The following is a 20,427-nucleotide window of genomic DNA, read 5'->3' on the forward strand; positions in this document are numbered from 1 at the left end:
CATATTTTAGATATTTTTGTCATGGCCTCTGACTTTAATTACAAACATATTAATTAGAATAGAGCAAAATCCTATTATTAAAAAAAATGGATAAGACCCAGGGGGTCATTTTATTTCTGTCTGTAGGTCATTTAATTTGTGTCTGTGTGTTTTCTTTTAAAATAGAAATATATTCATTTAAAACAAAACTCAGTTGTTTAAGAAAAATACTTCAGGATAAGGATTTGGAAATGATGAATTCAGACAGTTCAGAAAAAGATGTGTGAGAAATATAGAACAAAATAAGCTCAAATATATGCAATAATGTAAATAAAAATATCATTAAAATGCGTTCTTTTAATGGGGTGCTGATGAGATTATGAAACATATCTCCTTACTAGAGTAACTATGAGAACAGAATGTTGGATACATTGTCAGATGAGGTCATCTTATCCAATGTTGTTTAATTGTTTTTCTTTCTGACAAGGGAATATTCAGTCTTGATTGTGATCTAAAGTAAAATCATCAATTAAATATATTTTCAAAACATATTCTCAGAGCTGTAAAGACATTTTCGACTGTTGAAATTTCCTTTTGTTTAATATTCTGATTGCTGGTTCTAATGACTGTCAGGTTTCACTGTCTACATTCAGAGCTTCTTGGAATCTTTGGATACATATCAGGACACATCTCTATTTTCACTTATTTTTGAGTTTCTTTATAACCCTATGCATTTTATTGCATGAACCTAAAATTTTGTTCTGTGAAAGGGTTCATAAGTTATTTCAAAGTAACAAAGAAATGTATCACACAAGAAAGGCCAAGGATATGTTCATCTTCTCAGCCCTGAAAATAAATAACATTAGGAATACTGATTCTGATTTTTTTTCTATTCTTCAGCAGTGCCCATTCTGGTCCAAGACCATAAGAAGAAGTCTTAGCAATGTCTTGGACCCTAGAGATAACCCTATAGCTATTTCTTCCCAATCAATATTAAGGACATTTATTACATAATTAGTAGCTGAGTTCCTTGTCCCAAGTGGGACCAAACCTTTCAATTCCTTCTCTGCATGGAGGAAGATCTCAAGAAAATGAGACTTGTTCTTTACTTTCAAATGTTTGTAATGTACTTTAAACATAATTCAGGATGTCTGTAGAGGTGAATTCATGTTGTCTTACAGTTTACACTGGCTATCTCTTGCCTTTATTTCTAAATCCAGTTTCTTTTCAAGTTCCCTGACTAGTAGTAAAAAGTGAAGTCTTAGCAGGCAGAAATGGCTCTACGCTAGAAGAGAAGAATTGGAGTGGGTAGAGATCCTGGAAGGTTCAACCTAAAAATTCTTACTTGCCTGACATTGTAGGAAGACATAAAATAACTGCTACATATGAAAAGTAACTATTGCAGGAAAAATAAAAACTTCATATTTCAAAATCAAAATTTGAACAGTAGAAAGTTACTGAGATACAGAAATTGGTTGCCAATGCCTGAGTGGGTGTCTTGACAGAACACCCTAAGTTTGTTTCATTGTGTAAAACTGACATTCTATTTAAGATAGTATTACTCAAAAGAAAGGATTTTACTATGTTGAGAATGCAAATCAAGAGAAAGAATATGTGCATTGAGACAAGTAATTAATTTTTATCATAGATATGAGATTTTGTCGAAAAGTGATTTTTTTATGCATGAAAACAACAACAACAACAACAAAAAAAACATGTCATTGAATTCAAGTTTGGTTGTGTGGGTGATAATGTGGTAGGTAAAAAATAGCATGGCTTACTGAATAGAATGTTGGATATGGAATCAGAAAAACATGGATTTAAAATCTGTCTGGGATACTTGCTAGCAGTATTATTTACTTAACTTCTAAAAGCCTCACTTTTCTCATCTATGAAATGAATGTATGAATAACTATAGTATCTACCTAACAGGAACATTATGAAGATCAAATAAGATAATGAATTACAAGGCTTTTCAAATCTCAAAACAATGTCTTTTTTAAAAGAAGGAACAAATATTGGGAAAATGGATCCAGATATTTAAAATGTTCCCAAAATGTAAAAGGGAAACATAAAAATATACATGAGTAATCTATTCCTTTAAACTCTAAATAATTTACAGTTCAACATCTCCATTTTCAATCCTAACAAATAGAAAACTGCAGAGGAATTTTTAAAAATCAACTTTTAAGCATTAATAAGTTAAAGCTTCATTAAGATTTTGGGGACACTGAGGATGTGGATATAAACATATATGTGAATAATACCTGCATATATGTATATCTTTACATATATTCACATGTATGTATATGTATATATATATATATTTCATTATATCAAAACTATGCATGATAGAAAATTCATTATTTGATATTGACAAAATGATGTGAATTGTTTAACATTTGTTTCAACTTATATTATTTTTAATCAAGAATTATACTTTGAATTTTTTAAACTAACAGAGGTATGCAAATTATTTATGTTAAGTAATAATTTTGATATGGTTTTATATTGGGACTGCCAGAGTCAACTTAGAACATTTGATGTTGACCATGAAGAAACAAATTAAACTACTTTCTCTGTCTTTAATTAGTTTTGTAAATTGGGTATGGAATTTATTCCACATTTTATATATATATGTAGGTTATATTGTACTTTTTCATTATTCTTTTAATTCTGTGGGTTTTTGAAATCACTATTACTTTTAGCTTTCTGCCACTCAGAGGTCAATCTAAGTCTAGGTAGCAGCAGCTTAGAATACCAACAAAACAAGGAGGTCAGTTGCATTCCACCTAGATAGCTAAAGGATTTTATTTGTTAGTTTTTTGGGCAACTAGACATTCAGTACTTAAAATGTTGGGCTTGGAGTCAGGAAGGCCTGAGTTCAAATATGACCTTTACATACAAGTTGTCACTATTAATGTCTCTGTCTTGATTTACTAGAGAAGAAAATAGCAATATCTAATATTTTTGACCAAGAATCCAGAGGACAGTATGATTCCTGAGGTCATGAAGAGTCATGACTGAACAACAACAACATAATTTTTAGTAGCATACTTAAATGACTCTTAGAAATATTGCCTGCTGGTACTTGCTGGAGTATGGAAGTCAACATTTCAAGAATCATTCAAGCACATAGTAAGTTGTAGTGAAATTCAAAGTATGGTTGAAAATGGAAAAAAAAGACATGCAAATGCTGACAAACCATTCCTGGAATGCAACCTTATTAATTCTCAGAAAAATCAATTATTATCAGAGATCTGTCAGCTGGAACTGTTAATTTTGGTGCTTCTAAAGAAACCAAACCAAATCAAAATGGGCTTCTTGTATTTGAAAGACTAGTGAGAAGATTTTTAAAATAAAATGAAAATAACTGTTAACCACTGATGCTAAGCAAAGATATTTGTCACAGGAAAGACAAATATTTTTGTTAAAGAAAATTCATATTTTCATTCAAAACTGTATCAAAATCATACAAAAAGAATTACAGATGAACTCATGAGACATGGGCATCACCATCAGAATATGAGACATCTATCAAAAAATATGTCAGAGATTTATTTTCTTTCAGTGGCACTAGAAGACTTGTACCCACAGAAAGAAATTTGAGTGATATATATATATGGAATAAAAGAGAGAAGGAGAGAGACAGACAGACAGACAGACACAGAGAAAGAGGAGAAAGAGAGATGGAGAGACAGAGACAGAGACATGCTGAGAGAAAAAAATGATCTGGAACTGCCAAAAATCCCAAACAAAGAAGGAATACTTCAAGATCGCCCTAAACCATGCCACATATCATTGTGGCATTAAGCTTTATAAATAGATATAAACATTAAAAATATTTAATACTATTAATTTAATAATAATAAATATAAAGCTTTATAAATATTTAAGAAGTAGAAATAAATGTTTTTCAATGGTAAATTCTGGGAATTTGCCTAATTTAGACCCTGATGAAAACATAAAGAGTATTATCAAATCTAAAATTAGAGAAAAGGCTGATTATCAAAAGTACATTTAATACTTGATATAATTACATTTTTGTTTCAAAGCAAATTAAAGAATATATGATACAAATTTTGTGGCTTTAATAGCAAATTGGTTAGAACAAATGAATGCTACAAAGAGAAAATATTTCATATTTAAAGTTTTTAATGTAAAAATACTATAAGAAAGAAATCAACATATTTGATTATCTTATTTTATCTTAGTGAATATGCATACCACTATAGTCTGTTTTATTGAATGTAATGGCTTTTTCATATTATACACACAAATTTTAAAAAAATATTCTTTTTTAAACATAAAAGTGTATTTTGTATAATAAAATCATAGAGAAATCACCATTCATTCCGATCAGCATCACAGTTGCAGTAATATTGAGAATCAATGCAATTCCCCTGCAGTCCACAAGTACACTTTTGAACATCAGGCAAGGAACCTCCCCAGTAAGTCTGTGTTTCATTGGTTCTTCCAACCCACCAACTTAATGGTATTCCATCTAAAAGACAAATAGAAAAGGATCAATTATCCATTTATGAGAAACTTTTATCTCTAAGCTCTCTTCTTTGCATAATCTTTTTTCTGACTCACTTAATAGTATCAATTAATTTAACATATATATTAAACACAAATGAAACACATAAACAATATATATATATTTATATTTATATTTATTTATTTACTTTGATATAGTATTGGTTATATATAAACACATGGATACTTTTAAAGTAATTCTATCTTACATATTAAAGCAAGATATTTCTTTAAGAATAATATCCAAAACTGAATATGGATTACACCATTGTATTTTCACCTTTGTTGTTCTTTTTTGTTTGCTTTTTGTTTTGTTTCTCATTATTTTCCTTTTCTCATTTTTCATGTATAGCATGATGAATATGGAAACATGTATAGAAGAACTGCACTGCACATGTTTAACATATATTGGATAACTTTCTGTCTAAGGCAGGAATTCAGGGAAAGGAGGGAGAAAAAACTTGGAACACAAGGTTTTGCAAGAGTGAATGTTGAAAACTATTTTTGCATACATTTTAAAAATAAAAATCTATTATTAAAAAAGAATAATACCCAAGTTAATTTTTAAAATATTTCATTACCAAAGATTAAATGATTGTCTCAGTTTCATACTTTCATTGGAAAATGAATTAATCATTCTTAACTTAGTTAGGCATGATATTAGAATAATTTATCTTGAATGAAATTCTGATGTGATTTCTTTAAAAATAGATTTAAAAAAAAAAAGGAGATTCTGTTAAAACTTAAAGCAGGATAATCGATACAATAATGCAAAAATCTATTGATTACTATGGAATATCCACTGAGAAAATTAAATGTTTATATCTAGTAATTTTTCTTATGTATATTCCTAAAAATGTTGTTTTTTTTCCACATTAACATCTATTTTTGAGAAATGTAAAAAATTTCAGGAGAATATTTTTCATATTAAAGGATATGATTATTGGGTAAAGTAAAGGCATTAATTGATCCTTTACTTGACTGAAGTAAATCTTATTCACTTCATAGCACTGAGAGCATAGTATCCAGGATTAGGGGGATGGTGATGCTCCATTATTTGTCCTTCAGATTACATTAACATATATTGTCAACAGTTTGAAAGCCATATTATAGAAAGGAAATAATAACCTACAGAATGATTAAGAACTATTACTAAGATTGTGAGGGCTGTCAAGAATCATAAGAGAATGAAATAAGATGAGTAAGAAATATTATTCTTCCTAGATCTAAACAGGGATAGAAGGAATGAATGGGAGGAAAAGATCATCAGAAATCTTATGAAAGAGCTGTTTTGAAGGAAGCTAGAGATTCTAAGAGTCAGGGATGAAGAAAGAATGCATTCCAGGTTTGAGGTGTGGGCACAGAGTCTGCAAAGTGTGGGATGAAAATGGAGCAATGGTATTAAATTATATATATTTATATATTATATATGTTTATTATATTATATTATATATCATATATGTTTATAATTATATATATATATATTATATATATATATGAGGTTATTATATAACCTCATAGATGAGAGTTTAAATCTAGAGTGTGCTCCACTAGGGAAAAATTACATATTTATTTGTTTGTTTCCTTTTAAATCTTATAAATTTTGTTTTATGCATTTAAAAATATTGTAGCAGTCCACTTATTTCTCAAGACTATCAAAGCAGTCCCACATAACCACACAAAAAATTAAAAATTCCTGGTTTAAACTCTTTGTTTGAACTTAGAAGTTTGAGAACGTTAAATCTGCATGAGTAAAGCTTTCATAATGATAATAGTTGATCAAAAATTAAATGGGCAGCTTTGAGAGGTAGTAAGCATTGGCTATTGTAAGTGGTTACAAGACATACTGTAGCTGTGACTCATCAGAAAATGTGAAACTAAATGACTTTTGATGTACTTTTTAGATCAAGTATCCTATGGGTCTAAACAATAATATCTGGTATTTATATAGTGCATTACAGCTTGCAAAGTCCTGTATGCAATTTCAAATTTCCACAACAACCCTGTGAGTATGGTATTACATATATCATTAGATAATAAAACTAAATCTCAATGAAGTTAGTTGCTTTTCCCATAGAAATGTACATAACAACAGAGGTAGGATTAAAATTCATATTGTTCCTGATGACGCCTAATATCTTATCCATTGCACCATCTTGCTGTAATAAACAAAATTTTTCAGAGCCTATTACCAAGATTCTGTTCACCCCTATCACTCAACATTTTATCTACTTTTCAGAGTCTTTACAATTAAGTGATAAAAGCTCTATAGTACTGCACATTAAGACTAACAATCTTCCTAACTTAGCAGAATGGGAAATTCACATAATATTCAGCGAAGGATAATGAGGATCATGAAGGCAATTTATCTTTGAAGGAGTGAAGGCTTGAAAGGTGAAAATGAAGTCATACAAGGTCAAGCTATGGGGCAATTAGATCTTTTCACTCTTCACAGATGTTTGGACATTTTCATGTGTTCATTCAAACTCAGGAATTGTCATTCTCAGATCCCCACTGAGAGTCTGGAATGTATCCCAGCTTCTTCTTCTTTTTTTTTTTTTTTTTTTTTAAGTACAGCCACTATCGTTTATTATAACTCAGTGTAAGATAAGACTTCTGCTATGCTGACAATCTTTTAGCTCATAAACATAACATTTTCATTCATTACCAGACAACTGCCAGTCCAGCAGGGTGCCTCAAAAAGCACCAAATTCTGTTCTGGGAAGAATGGATATAATGGCTTTAATAGCTGTTATTGGCAGTATCTTGAGTAGACCCCCTCCTCAAACCCTAGGGTAGGTAATGGGAAATATTGAAAATACTTAATAGATACTCTGCAAAATACCACTTAAAATTAATTATCCTAACATGATGTTTTTCTAGTTAAAAATGAAGCACATCGTTATAACTTAATGCACAACTCTGTTTTTTGTCTGTTGTGCCCAAATTTTCTATAAAGTAGGAACCATGAAAATTGCCTAGAGCATTTTGAATGATATCATGTACCATCTGGTTCCATTCATAATGTCCAGAATATTGGAAGGAACTTTGAGAATATATAAGAAACTCAGGGAAAAGAATTATCTGGAAAAATGCAACCAATATGTAAGAAAAAGGTAAAAGTGACTATAGATGTTTATAAGTAGAACAAACAACGCTTGGGGAAAGGTTGGAGTGACTCTGAGGATAGCATTTCAGTATTAAGAGTGTGAGGCTAAATTAAATGCCTGATCATGATCAAATCATTCTGTAAAATCATAGAATGGTAGATGAAGGAACCACAGATAATACTCCCTTATTTTATAAATGAGAAATTTGAAGCATTTTACCCTACCCAAGATCACATACTCAGAGAGTATCAGTCAGAGAAAAACCTGTGTTCTTTATATACCGGTCTATGGCAAATATGAATTGCACATAGTTAAAAATAGTTTTTTTTTTCCTTTTCTTTTGAGTAAAACGTATATAACATATGTTCTCTCTTCAAAACACTCCAATACTGTGTTCAATCTAGTCTCCCTCATTAGATTGTGAGATATTTGAGGGCTAGGTTTGGATTTTATTGTTCCTTTATTGTATCCCAACATCTAACAAAGTGCCAAGAACATAACAAATACTCAAGAAGAGTATTGAAGAATTGAAGAGTTAATTGATTTACTTAAATAAATACTTATGTCTTAAAATTATAAAATTGTTCATAATACCTCTTTGAATAGTTTGGATTCTAAGAATATCACTTGAAGAAAGAATCTAGTAGAACCTTAAAGGGTGTTATGAAAATAATGATACTTTAAGACTTTGCTGATAACCACCACTTTAAGACTTTTCTTCCTTATATATTCTATGTGACAATATAATAGATTGAGTTGTAAAGTCCAAGTTCTGTGTGTATGTATGCATATGCATTTAGTTGCATTTTATATGAAATAGTCATAAATAAGATTTAAGCAATTACATACTGAGCTCTTTATTCTATCTACTATAGTCAAAAACCATCAAACAATACTTCAGATTTTCATTATTTTGCAAGGTATTGTAGAAATGGCAACTTAGTAACAGAAGACTGAAAGAGAATCAATTCACAGAAGAACTTGGTCAATATAAAGAATTTAAACCAGTACAGAATGCTACATAAAGTTTCTCCCCAGACTTGAGAGACCTGACAAACAGAACCTTTTTTTTTTAGTAAATATTATACTACTTGACATAGATAAATCTCTAAGACCTGTTTCTAAATCCAGGCTTTGTAACTGATTAACTGTGTCCTTGAATAAAATAATAAAACTTCCTGGGACTTAGCTTCCTCAGATATAAAATGAGAAAATTAAAAGTAAATTTGTCTCCAATGTCTAACACTCCCCAAATCTATAAATTTTCAAAGATTATATTTAAAATTTTCATCCAAAGAAATTGGAATGCATGGCAATGCATAATATATAGTTCAATTCAACAAATTTTTATTATGCATCTATTATTTACAAGGCATCATGCTAGGTACTGGATATACAAAAACAAAAACAAAACACTAAAAAAATCCTGTCATTAGTAACTTGTATTTCACTGGGATTGGGGTGAGGTGGCAAAATAACATATCTACTAGTTTGAGGTTGGATGAGATCAAGAGCTATTGGAATGGTCTTATGAAGAAAATGATAAAAACTCAGCATAAAACAGATACTCTAGAAGGCAAAAATAAAGAGGGAGTATAATCCAGATATGAGGGGCAGTCAGTGCATAGGCATGTAGACCAGAGATGGAACACTATGAACAAGTTAAAAAAAAAATAAGTAGGTCAATTAAACTGGAACATAAAGAGCAAAAAGGAATTGATGTGTATGTAATAGGCCTGTACAGAGGAACCAGATTGTAAAAGAGAGCTTCGTGACAAACATGAAAAACAAAAAAAAAGAAAGTTTTTTTTTTCATTAAAGAAAATAGAAAATTATTATACAGTGAGTTAATATATGTACTTAACAGAATCAAGCCTGTACCTAAGGAGTAGTATTTTTATAAGATGAAAACACAAAAGCATGTATTAAGTACTTACTATGTGCAAAACACTATTGAAAGGCTGGGAACAAAAACAAAAACAAAATGAAACATAAAAACAATCATGTTCTCAAGAAACCTAAATTATAATGTGGGAGGGGAGATAACACAGATTGGAAGGCTTAGCTACTAGATGTATGGAAAAGTCCAGTAATACTTATAGTCTTCATATAGAACCAGGTAGACCAGAGATCCAAGTGAACAGTAATCCAGTTTGGCTGAAGTAAAAAGGGGAGTTAAGATTGATGAACATAAACTCTTCCTTAAACTCATTCAAATGATAAAAGGGGTAGAAAGAGGAGAAGGGAAAGAAATAAAGAATATATCAATGCAGGGCAAGGGAATTTACTATTTCTCATAAGGCTAAGTAACAAGAATTTATTATTTATTATATGCCAGGCAATATATTAAGCCTGGATATAAAATACAAACAAAAGTCAACCAGACTTCAAGGAAGCTAAAAAGTAGGGGGAGAAAGTGGAAGTGCTGCTGAAATTTGTAGCAAAGGGACATGGTGTAAAGAAAGTCAGAAATTTAGTTTATTTGCTACTTTAATTCCTGAAAGCCAATGGGAAAAACAAAGCAGAAGATTGTTTCATTGTGAGAGGTCTATAAGGTTATAAGGTCTCAGAAGCTGAGGGAGATTTCAGGGTGAAACTAGAGCTAAGGCATCAAGTAAAAGTTCAGAAAGTCAACATTATATGCAGAAGAGGAATCATAATTAAGATGTGAGAAGATCATACAAAGAAAGAAAGAAGTGAGAGGTGAATTTCACTTTTATAAAAACCAGGCAAAGTGAGGTTGAACATTCAGAAATACAAATTGGCATGAAAAACATAAATTCAACAGGGAAACAAAAAGGAAGTGTGGTGAGGAAAATTTAAGATGGGGAATAATACTTGGATGAAATAATCACAAGGGAAAAAATGCTGATCCTAAAAATGTATTAAATATAAAAAGTTGAAAAAAATGAAGAATAAATAGTGCTTTGTAGAGAACTGGAACTCTGAAAAGGTATATTTGAATCTAAGACAGCAGAGCACTTAAGGCTAATTACCTAATCAATGAGAGATAATGGTTCTATAAGCATGTATTTAGATGATAAGGTGATGTGATGGTTCTCCTCATGATTGGTGTTTGCTGACTGTGGTGTGGTGAGATAATCAGAGGCAAGGATTGGAGGACTTGGGGAGAGAAGTGAGAGTATCTGCCATAGCATACTGAGGAGAGAGGACTTCAGGCTTCAGACCCCAGAGTCCAGGATTCATCTTTGGCAAGCCGCATGGCAGCTTGCCTGCCTTCTTCACTTCTTCTTTTAAAGACCAAGGACTTTGACTAATCCTGACTGACTGATCCTGAGGCCTTCTAGAGAGCTAGCCGAGACGTTATAATGCTTCTCAGTGGTAGAATGATTGAACAAATTGTCATATATGAATAAAATTCGGGGATTATGATATGCAGAATAATGTAAGAAGAATTGGGGAAATGATTTATACAGGACAACAATATTGTGAAGAAAAATAATTCTGAAACAATAACTCTGATCAAAGCAATGACCTATCATGTCTGCAGGAAACTTCAGGATGAAGTATGTTACCTGATAGAGAGGTGATGGCTTAGTGTAGATAGTGTAGAAAGTGACGTACATTTGGACAAGACTCCTGTATACATATAAAAAATAAAAATAAAAGGACTTTTTTCCCCCAACTTTTTCTTTCTTTTTCTTGCTTTTTAGTTGGAAATGGAATGAAGAAGTAAAGGTGGGGAAAATGAATTTTTATAAAAGGACTCTATTTGAACATCTGCATAAAAGAGAAAAAAAAGAAATACAGAAGGAAGCAGATGGCAGCATGGTTTTGAAATTTATGTATGGCATTTATTATATTTTTAAAAGCAGGAATGATTAACTAGACATTCATTTCATGTAGATGGAAATTACCTTTATTTGTTAAGAATAAAAAAAATTAAATCTGCAGAAAGATCAAGAAGAATCAAGACTGAGGAAAATGTATTGGATTTGATGATTAAGACCCCACAGGTAAATGTGAAGAAATCCTTTTCAGTTGAGTGATGAAGCACAAAACCATATTATAAGAGATTGAGAAATAAGAGGAAAAGAAGCAATAAGTGTAGAAAATTTTGGAGTGCATGTATATGTGTGTATGTATGTATGTGTATGTGTGTATGTATTTCAGCATGAATTTGATCATAAAAAAAGAGGAGAGATATACAGCAACATTTTGAGAGGATGTTGAAGTCATGCAATGTCCTTTTTCTCTTTTTTCCTTCATTTTATTATGCTCTATAGTAGCATAATATGTTCATTATTACATAGTATGTACATAAGCAGCATAGAAGAAGTTAGCAGACATAAAGATAGAGGAAAGAGAACAAAATACAAAATAGTCTTCATTCCTATTGGTCCTTTTTTTTTCCCCCTTCACTAGTGTAGCAACATTTTGGAAAAGGAGTCTTGAGAGATTAAGACTCAAAGAGTTTTTTTTACCTTCTATAAACATAAATTTAACCAGTGGGAATGTTAATCTGATTTTTTTTTTGGCCAAAGCCAATAAATTGATAAAAAAAAAATAAAATAAAATCACAGTGAATAATTTCCAAAATGATTTATATCCTGGTTGCAAATGAAATCAGAAGATGTAGTCATTCTTAAATGGAAGGATCAGTTGTAAATTGTTCTCATAGAGAAAGCATCAGGAAAACACTAATTCTTCAGACCACTGTTCATCTTGCCTTGTGTTATTTATAATGAACATAAGCAATGAAAGAGGAAGTGGGAAGAGGTGGTGAAAAATACATTGGAAAATACAGCTTGGGATGAAAACATGAAAAAATGTTGTTGAATACTAAGAAGTTTCATGCCTATATATCATAAACACTAACTTGAAGATGAAAATAGGAAGGTGCTGGGCATGAAGAAATCTGAATGACATCAGAAAAAATAATGAAATTGAATATATTTGAACAGACAGGAAATTCATGTCTGCAAATGTGGGAGTAATGTCAAATTCGATTGTTTGTGTACAGGCAAATTATCACTGATTTTAAAAAAGTTGAAATCAGTCCAAATTGTATAAAGAGGTAAGCATGAGAGTAAACTGAAATTATAAGTTTCAACTCAAGCAATTGGATAAAATTAAAAACAGAGAAGGGAAATCAGTTTTGATCATTATTTGTTAAAGGGATTTGGTTAATTAAAAACAAAACAGACAAACAAACAAAAAAAAAACAACACACACACAACTGCCCAAATTTGTGTCTATCATGGACTAGAGAAGCAAACCATTTCAGTATCTTTAAAAGAAAATCCCAAATGAAGTCATGAAGAGTTGAACAGAACTAGAAAAATGATTAAACAACAACAACCACAGACAATGAAGTAATATCAATACTAAATATGTATGTACTAAATGGCATAGCACTCAATTCTTAAAGAAAAAGTTAAATGAGTTATAAGAGGAAATTAATAGTAAACTATAATAAAGGAGACCTCAACCAATGCAATCAAAATTAGAAATAAAGCTGCTGGCAAATGCTTTTTACAACCAATGTTTCTGATAAAGTTTCATTTCTAAAATATATAAAGAACTCAGTCAAATTTATAAGAATATAAGTCATAAGCCAATTGATAAATAGTCAAAGGATATGAACAATTTTCAAATGAAGAAATAAAAACCATCTATAGTCATATGAAAAAGTTAAATCACTATGATTAGAGAAATGCAAGTTAAAACTACTCTAAGGTATCATCTCACACTTACAGATTGGCTAACATGACGGGAACACATAATGATAAATGTTAAAGGGGATGTGAGAAAACTGGGACACTGATATATTATTGGAGTCATGAAATGATCCAACCATTCTGGAAAGGAATTTTGAACTATGCCCAAAGGGCTATAAAACTAATAATATAAACCAAACTATAAAGTATAAACTTTATAAAGGTATAAACCAATGCCATCTACATCTAGAGATGGATTATGAAGACAATATAAATCAACACATGCTATGTTCACTTTTTTTCTTCTTCTTCTATTTTTGTTTTCTCTTATGATTTTTCTCTCCTAACACGATTTATCAGGAAATATGTAAAAAGTTAAATGTACAGGTATAACAGAAAGAGTTATTTTTTATGTGTAACTGGGGGAAATAAAAATTAAAAAACAGTGAATATTTCCCCTCCCACCAAAAAACCCACAACAAAATCGATCTGATAATGTTTAAGAAGAAGAGTGATGGATCAAAGGAATAAATTAGGAACACAGGACAGAATAGTAAATGACCATAGTGATCTAGTGTTGAACCAACATAAAGATCCAAGGTTTGGGGACAAGAAATCATTATTTGACAGAAAACTGCTGGGAAAACTAGAAAGCAGTTTGCCAGAAACTATAAACCAATAACATAAACTAAAATATAAAGTATAACTCTTATAAAAGTATTAACCTACAAGATCTGACATTGTATACAGAAATAAGGTCAAACTGGATACATGATTTAGACATAAAGGATAATACCATAAGCAAATTTCCATGGTAAATGATTTTTAAAGTAATTCTCAAGATATGAGAAACATATTTGCCCTCCTTGTCAAGAGATTTAAAAGTTCACTATCCTCAACTATATCCTTTCCAACTTTATAGGTAGTTGCAAAAAGGAAATTTTTAAATTCTAGAACACTATTATTAAATGCCACTAATAATTGGAGGAGGAATGAGCACATAGACTAGAAGGAATTTAGAAGTAAGAAAATATCAGGAAATTAAAAGGAATGAAAAAGTAGGGTGGAGGTTATCAAGGTATGAGATTTTTGCTCAGGGACAAGGAAATAAGGATGAAGTACTAAAGATAAGTGTGTTAGGAGCTATTATGAGAGTGAGAAAGGCCATAAGGTCTAGGAATTATAAAGAAGGAAGAGTGATAAACAGGGTCTGCTTGTGGTTGTTATTGCTGTTGTGGTTATTTCCATGTTCCTTCAAACTATATTTCTCTTTCACCTATGTGTTTTGTCTCTGAAAGGGCAAGAAATAATTGCTGCAAGAAAATGAGTTAGGGAAAATAATATGTGGTAGCAAGGATTGAGAACACAGTTAGATAAAGTTTCCTCCCCATATCATTCTTTCTTTTTTCCCATGCCGGTCACATCACCATACAACCCACTTTTTTTTAATGAAAAAAAAAAGTAAACACCAGAAGGTTAGGGAAGTAAGACTATCCTGATTGTTGTATTTAGGGAATGAAAGAATCTATAAAAATCAAGAGAACAGAATGAAGGAGAATGAAATCCCCAGATGCAGCAAGAAGGAGAAATAACATGTGAGAGCAGTGCTGATAAAATAACATTTCATTTTAAGGTGTGTATGTGTATATTGATTATATATGGTCATATATGGTCATATTTAATCAAAAACATTTTAATCATCTTTTCACAGAAAACATAAATGATGTTTTTGCTTTTGTATTTTCAACATGAATGATCAGTTTGTTAGCTAGAAGTTATAGTCAGTATCATTATATCACCCTGTATTGACATGAGAAATATCTGGTACACAGTAGGGATTTAATAAATGTTAACGGGTTGATTGTGTTAGAATGGAAGAAAAGAGGAAAACAAGTCTTTACTTTTGAGTTTAGTCCAAATTTAGGCAAAATTAAAAAGAACCAAAATCTTAAATATTTCTGTTTCCTAGAGAAATACTCTTATTAATTCTATAATACATCCTGCCCAATATAAAATTATAAAATAGATGAAATTTTTCTTTGGTGCTCCTTAATGACTTATTTTTGTGTCTTATCTCTTCTTGTCATGTTATGTCTCCAGTGTGACCTTTCAACACCCATGGTACATTGACCTAATAGAATGTGCTCCCAGAAAAGGATTTTTGTATTTGTCATTTAATACTTCTATGTATATTCCTTCTCTCATGAATGAACAAAATAAAAGTAATATTTTTTTATTGTTGAATTAAAAATTTCCCCTGTATTAAAGAATTTCAAACATCACAGCAAAGTGGCAGAGGCATCTTATTTTTTGGAAAACTTCTAAGAACATCTGAAGTAAGGCCATGTATATGCAGCTTTTATTCTGTGTAATTATAGGAATACATATTACTATGTATTTCTTTACAAATTTTTGCAAAGGTTAAATTTGAGTATTAGGGCACTATAATTGGCTTTTTTATAATAGGGGGGCCTTGGACAATCTGAAGGGGCCCATGGTAGAGTCCCAGGTTGGCTTCCTGCTTGAGTTTCAGCCAGGGTTAGAATTTGAATAGAATTCAATGGGTTTTTAAATAAGGAGGAAACTGTGCTTGGGGTGGTGTTCCTTCCCTGAGGCAGAGTCCAAGGAGATTTTAAGAGTTTTGGGGTTTCCTCACCATTTTATTATTAAATTAACTTTCTTCTTTCACTAAATTGGTATTTTCTTCCTCTCATCACCTAAATAGGAAAGTTTTCCTATTAGCATTTCCTTCATGTAGAGAAGAATAAGAAAACCCAGAAATGTTACTGAATTTACAGGTAAATAGCTCTTAAGCAGCAGGGAATAGTATTGAAGTTTTTCCTTTCTTATTCCTAGCATTCTCTCAGTAACACAATGATAATATAATTAATACATTGATTGTCTCCAGAAATTTGAATTGATCAAAATTGAGTAAGGGGAGAGATTTATTGAAATGAAAAATTTTCTGTCCTAAGTATAAATAATTCAATAAATATATTTATGTTCCTTTTATGTAGATATTCAAAAAGGTATGGGATATAAAAGATACCTGGATCACTCTAAGAAACCAGCAGGACTCTAGTTTCCCTAAAGAGCCAAGGAAAATTCAATTATTCCTTCTAAGTTATTAACTCACTTTAAGAGGTATTTCAAAACAGGAAGGGAATGTTTATTTCAGTAGGTTAATTGTTTGAAAGAACTAAGTAATTTTCCAAATATACCACTGGGAAAATTGGATATTAAATATTAAAGGACATTATGTCACTTTTTAGAAATGTAAAACAAATGTTTTAGACATAATTTTCTTGGTGCTCATAATATTCCCCTGTGATGATTTGGGGAAGTTCAAGAAACTAACACTAAATTTTAAATGTTTTCTCCATTTGATTATGAACTCTGTAAGTACCTAGTTCCTAGTTTACTAAAAAGAAATGAGTCAGGCATGAGAGTACTGAGTACTGCATGGCTAATTTAAAGATGTCAACAGAAAATACTCAGAAGTGGGAAGAAGGGAATGATGCCAAAGATCAACCTTGGTTCTTAAATATTAGTTCCAGAGACTAATTGTAAAAACAATAAACACAAAACAACAAAAGAAAGTCCGATTTATGACTGACAAACTTTGCTTAGACTGTGAGAAAGGAAGCTTTTATGTATAGTTATTTGATGGGATAATATTGAGAGAACAATTAAGATTAGAAAGAACCTCATAAAGCATTGACCTTGGTCTTCCTTCCTGAGCAAGGGACTCCATAACTTCCACAATGAGACCTGTTTGCTAAGTAAACAAGAATCTTGTGAATTAAATAGTACCATGCCACAACCTTAGAGGAATTAAAATCCATAACAGCTAGTTGAATAAAGCACATTATGCAACATAATAAGATTCTTCAGCTTTACTCACCTCTCTTATTTAAAAGCCTGGACTTTTTGCAATGATAAGCAAGCTCCTGTTCACAATGTTCAGCATGGTTAATTGTAGCCTGGAGCTGTTCTGTATTGGCAGTATACTTAAAAAACACAGTATGAGGATTTTCTCTATTGGAACTTTTTACTCTGGTGAGGTCTGAGCTGTTGTGCTGTATTATAGTCCATGCAGTATCTGAAAGAATACAGAAATAAAGAGAGAGAAAACAAAGGCATCATTCTGCTGAAAAGATTAAAAAATAAAATAAAAACCATCTTGTTATGAAGCAAGTTCATTGACCTGTCTAATCATCAGACGTGTACTAGTTAAAATGTAAAGGAATAAGCACATAATAGTAGTCCTACTAAGATAAATACTAAGATAGCATTATATTCAATAAGACAGTTTATAGCAAAAATATTAAGCTAGAATTGGAGAATAAATAACTAATTTTTCTAGGATAAAAATGGAAACTACAAAATCCTAATAAATTGCTTTTCTTTACTTTTGTATTTCTTCAAACTATTTGCAAATCATAGCCAACTGTTTACAATTATTCATTTACTTTTCAATATTTCCCTCTCTACATATTTATTTATTCTCCATAGTCTTCATTCAAAATTCTTTTTAAAAACCTACATAGGTTAGGAATAATTAAAGAAGCCATCCAATAGTGTTATATCTTGCACAGCACAATTGTCCTGGCCTGGCTTAGTGATACATACCATAATTACTGTTTCTGGGGAATCTGAGTCTAGTGAATTAGTTGAGTTCAGGGGTTCTGAGCTATAAAAGGGATAAGACCAATTGCATGACTCTAGTACATCTGACACTAACATGCTAGGAAGCACCCATTATTTTGAATAAAGAAGGGTGAATTGGTCCAGTTCAGAAATGGCAAACTCCCATGCCACTCAAGTGGGAGATATACTGATAGTGACCTTTATATTTTCAATCTATGAAAGAGAGACTCAATCTAAGAGAGTGCAAGAGAGAGAAAGAGAAATAAAGACAGAGAGGAAGGGGGATAGGAGAGAAAGAGATTCTGTTCTTTTATGCTTGGATTGCACATATTTATAGATCAACAATCCTACCAATAAAATGACACAAAGAAACAGAAGTTACTTTTAATTTTGTACATCTGGACATTATGGATGATAATCATAGTGATAATACCAGATGGCATCATTTATAAAATATTTCCATTTTACTCATTGACTTCATTTATTACATTAAATACAATTATATAATACTTAGGATGGGGGAAGGAGTGTTTGGGGGGAGGATCACTTTGAATTTTTATGTATTCCAACATTAAACTATCAAAATATGCTGGAATTTGTTATGTCCCTTCACACTATTTTTCTCTTTTATTTCACACATGGCATTAAGTCACTCTATGGTGGGGTGTCAAATTCCTGAAAAATGAATCAAATAGAATGGTTCACTTACATAAAGCAGGGATTTTCAAATTAGAGGAGTAAGGATTGTCTTTAATGGGCTGCTAAAGTAAACTTGTCAGGAAGATATGAGTTCAAATTCGGTTTCAAGCATGTACTATGTATAATTTCATTTGATCATAACAACTCTGGAAAGTAAATGTTATGATTTTCCCCATATTTTAGATAAGGTAATAATGGTTTTGAAATATTAAATAACATGCCCAGGGATACATAGCTAATAAATTTATGAAGATCTATTTGAATTTATGTCTTCCTTACTTAAAGTTAGACTCAAAGCATTTACTTGCCCACCTAGCTGCATCTAGAAAGCTTTGCCTAAGAGAAGTGAAATTATTTTCCTACTGCACATAGCCAGAATAAAACAAAACAAAACAAAACAAAAAAACAAAAAAACAACAACAACAACAAAAAAAAAACACCTAGATCTTCTAACTCTAAATCTAGGAGGTTTTCTACTATATTAAACTTCACTTTATGAACTTAAGGCCTTTTTGATGGCCTGCTATTGTCACCACTGTGTGAATTTTATAAATACTCTTGGGACCTCTTCTTTTTTTTCCTTATGGGTCCAATTATCATTGCTTGGGCACTCCTGAATAGAGGTCCAGGAAAAAAACAAAACAAAACAAAAAAAAACACTCTGTGACTGATCTTGGTTCAGAATTGGTGGAAATAAATTTGGGTTAAAATGCTTCTTGAGTACTCTATAAATAGGTAGATAGCTATAGAAAGATCCTCCACGCAAAATGTGAATGAAAGTGAGCAAAGCAGTACTGAAATCAATGAAGAAAAAAAAAAAAATAAAGATTTTCAGATGCTTTAGTCTACTATATTCACCCTAGAAAGCTGAAAGTGTTTCCATAGCAAATTTAAATAGTTCAGGTTCTTATTGTCATCATATTTGAATTGATTTTATTTTGAAATTTTGTGAAAATTATTTAAATTATACTTATTATTTTTGCCCATTGCCTAATCTATATTCATCTTCCGTGTTCCTTCTATCAAAGGAATGAAGTATAAAGGGAACCTTGTAAAGTACTGAATTAGGATCTGAAGCTGATCAATTATAATGTCATTTTTTTGTCATCTAGTTCCCTGCTTTGCAGCACATGGAAGAAAAATGATGCACCTGAATAGTTCATATTGGCTGGTGGTCAGTATGATAGATTTACAGTCATGCATGGTTAAAATGTAATAATAGAAAACTTTCTCAAGGAAAGAGAAGGAAAAGGTTGAGTAGACAGCTGTAAGAATACTTTTCTGAAGGTCAGAATAATAAACTGGACACAATCTTTCACTTCCACCTGTATATACACAGTAAAATCCATTTCTATCATATACTCCTATTATATGACTATTTCAAAGCCCCAGGCAAGGGCACATAAAATTACTTTATTCTGTTCTAATATTTCTGTGCTTTTTAGTATCATATAATCTTAGAGAAAGAAAGATTTTAGAGACCATCTAATGCAATGCTCTCATTTTATATATAATGGTACTAAGGTCTAGAGAAAACAAGTGTAAAAAAAGAATATAATTCATCTAGTGTTAATTAATCATGAAATACTAGAGAAAGAGACTATAAATCATTATATCTCTGTCTTTATTAAGTCTGCGGTTATGTAGAATTGATGTCAGAGTTTAAAACATGACATTTGACCCTTCTGGTCCCCTAGAGATTGTTTTAATGGCCTTTAAACAATGGTACTATTGCTTTTAGCCATTGGCAAAAACCATGGATTGGTTAA

The 20,427-nt window shown here is 31.1% G+C and overlaps 1 protein-coding gene across 3 annotated transcripts in view; it reads right to left on the reverse strand.

The window, feature by feature from the left end:
* CNTNAP4 (contactin associated protein family member 4) overlaps positions 1 to 20,427 on the reverse strand; it is a 641,498-nt gene that overhangs the window by 81,554 nt on the left and 539,517 nt on the right. For all 3 annotated transcript variants that reach the window (XM_074281700.1, XM_074281701.1, XM_074281702.1), the window contains 2 exons: positions 17,214 to 17,411; positions 4,327 to 4,483 (listed from right to left, as the gene is read on the reverse strand). In XM_074281700.1, the coding sequence (XP_074137801.1) occupies positions 4,327 to 4,483; positions 17,214 to 17,411 (355 nt within the window). The remainder of the gene's footprint in view (positions 1 to 4,326; positions 4,484 to 17,213; positions 17,412 to 20,427) is intronic.

This window comes from Sminthopsis crassicaudata, chromosome 1 (genome assembly GCF_048593235.1).
Source record: "Sminthopsis crassicaudata isolate SCR6 chromosome 1, ASM4859323v1, whole genome shotgun sequence".
Lineage (NCBI taxonomy): Eukaryota > Metazoa > Chordata > Mammalia > Dasyuromorphia > Dasyuridae > Sminthopsis > Sminthopsis crassicaudata.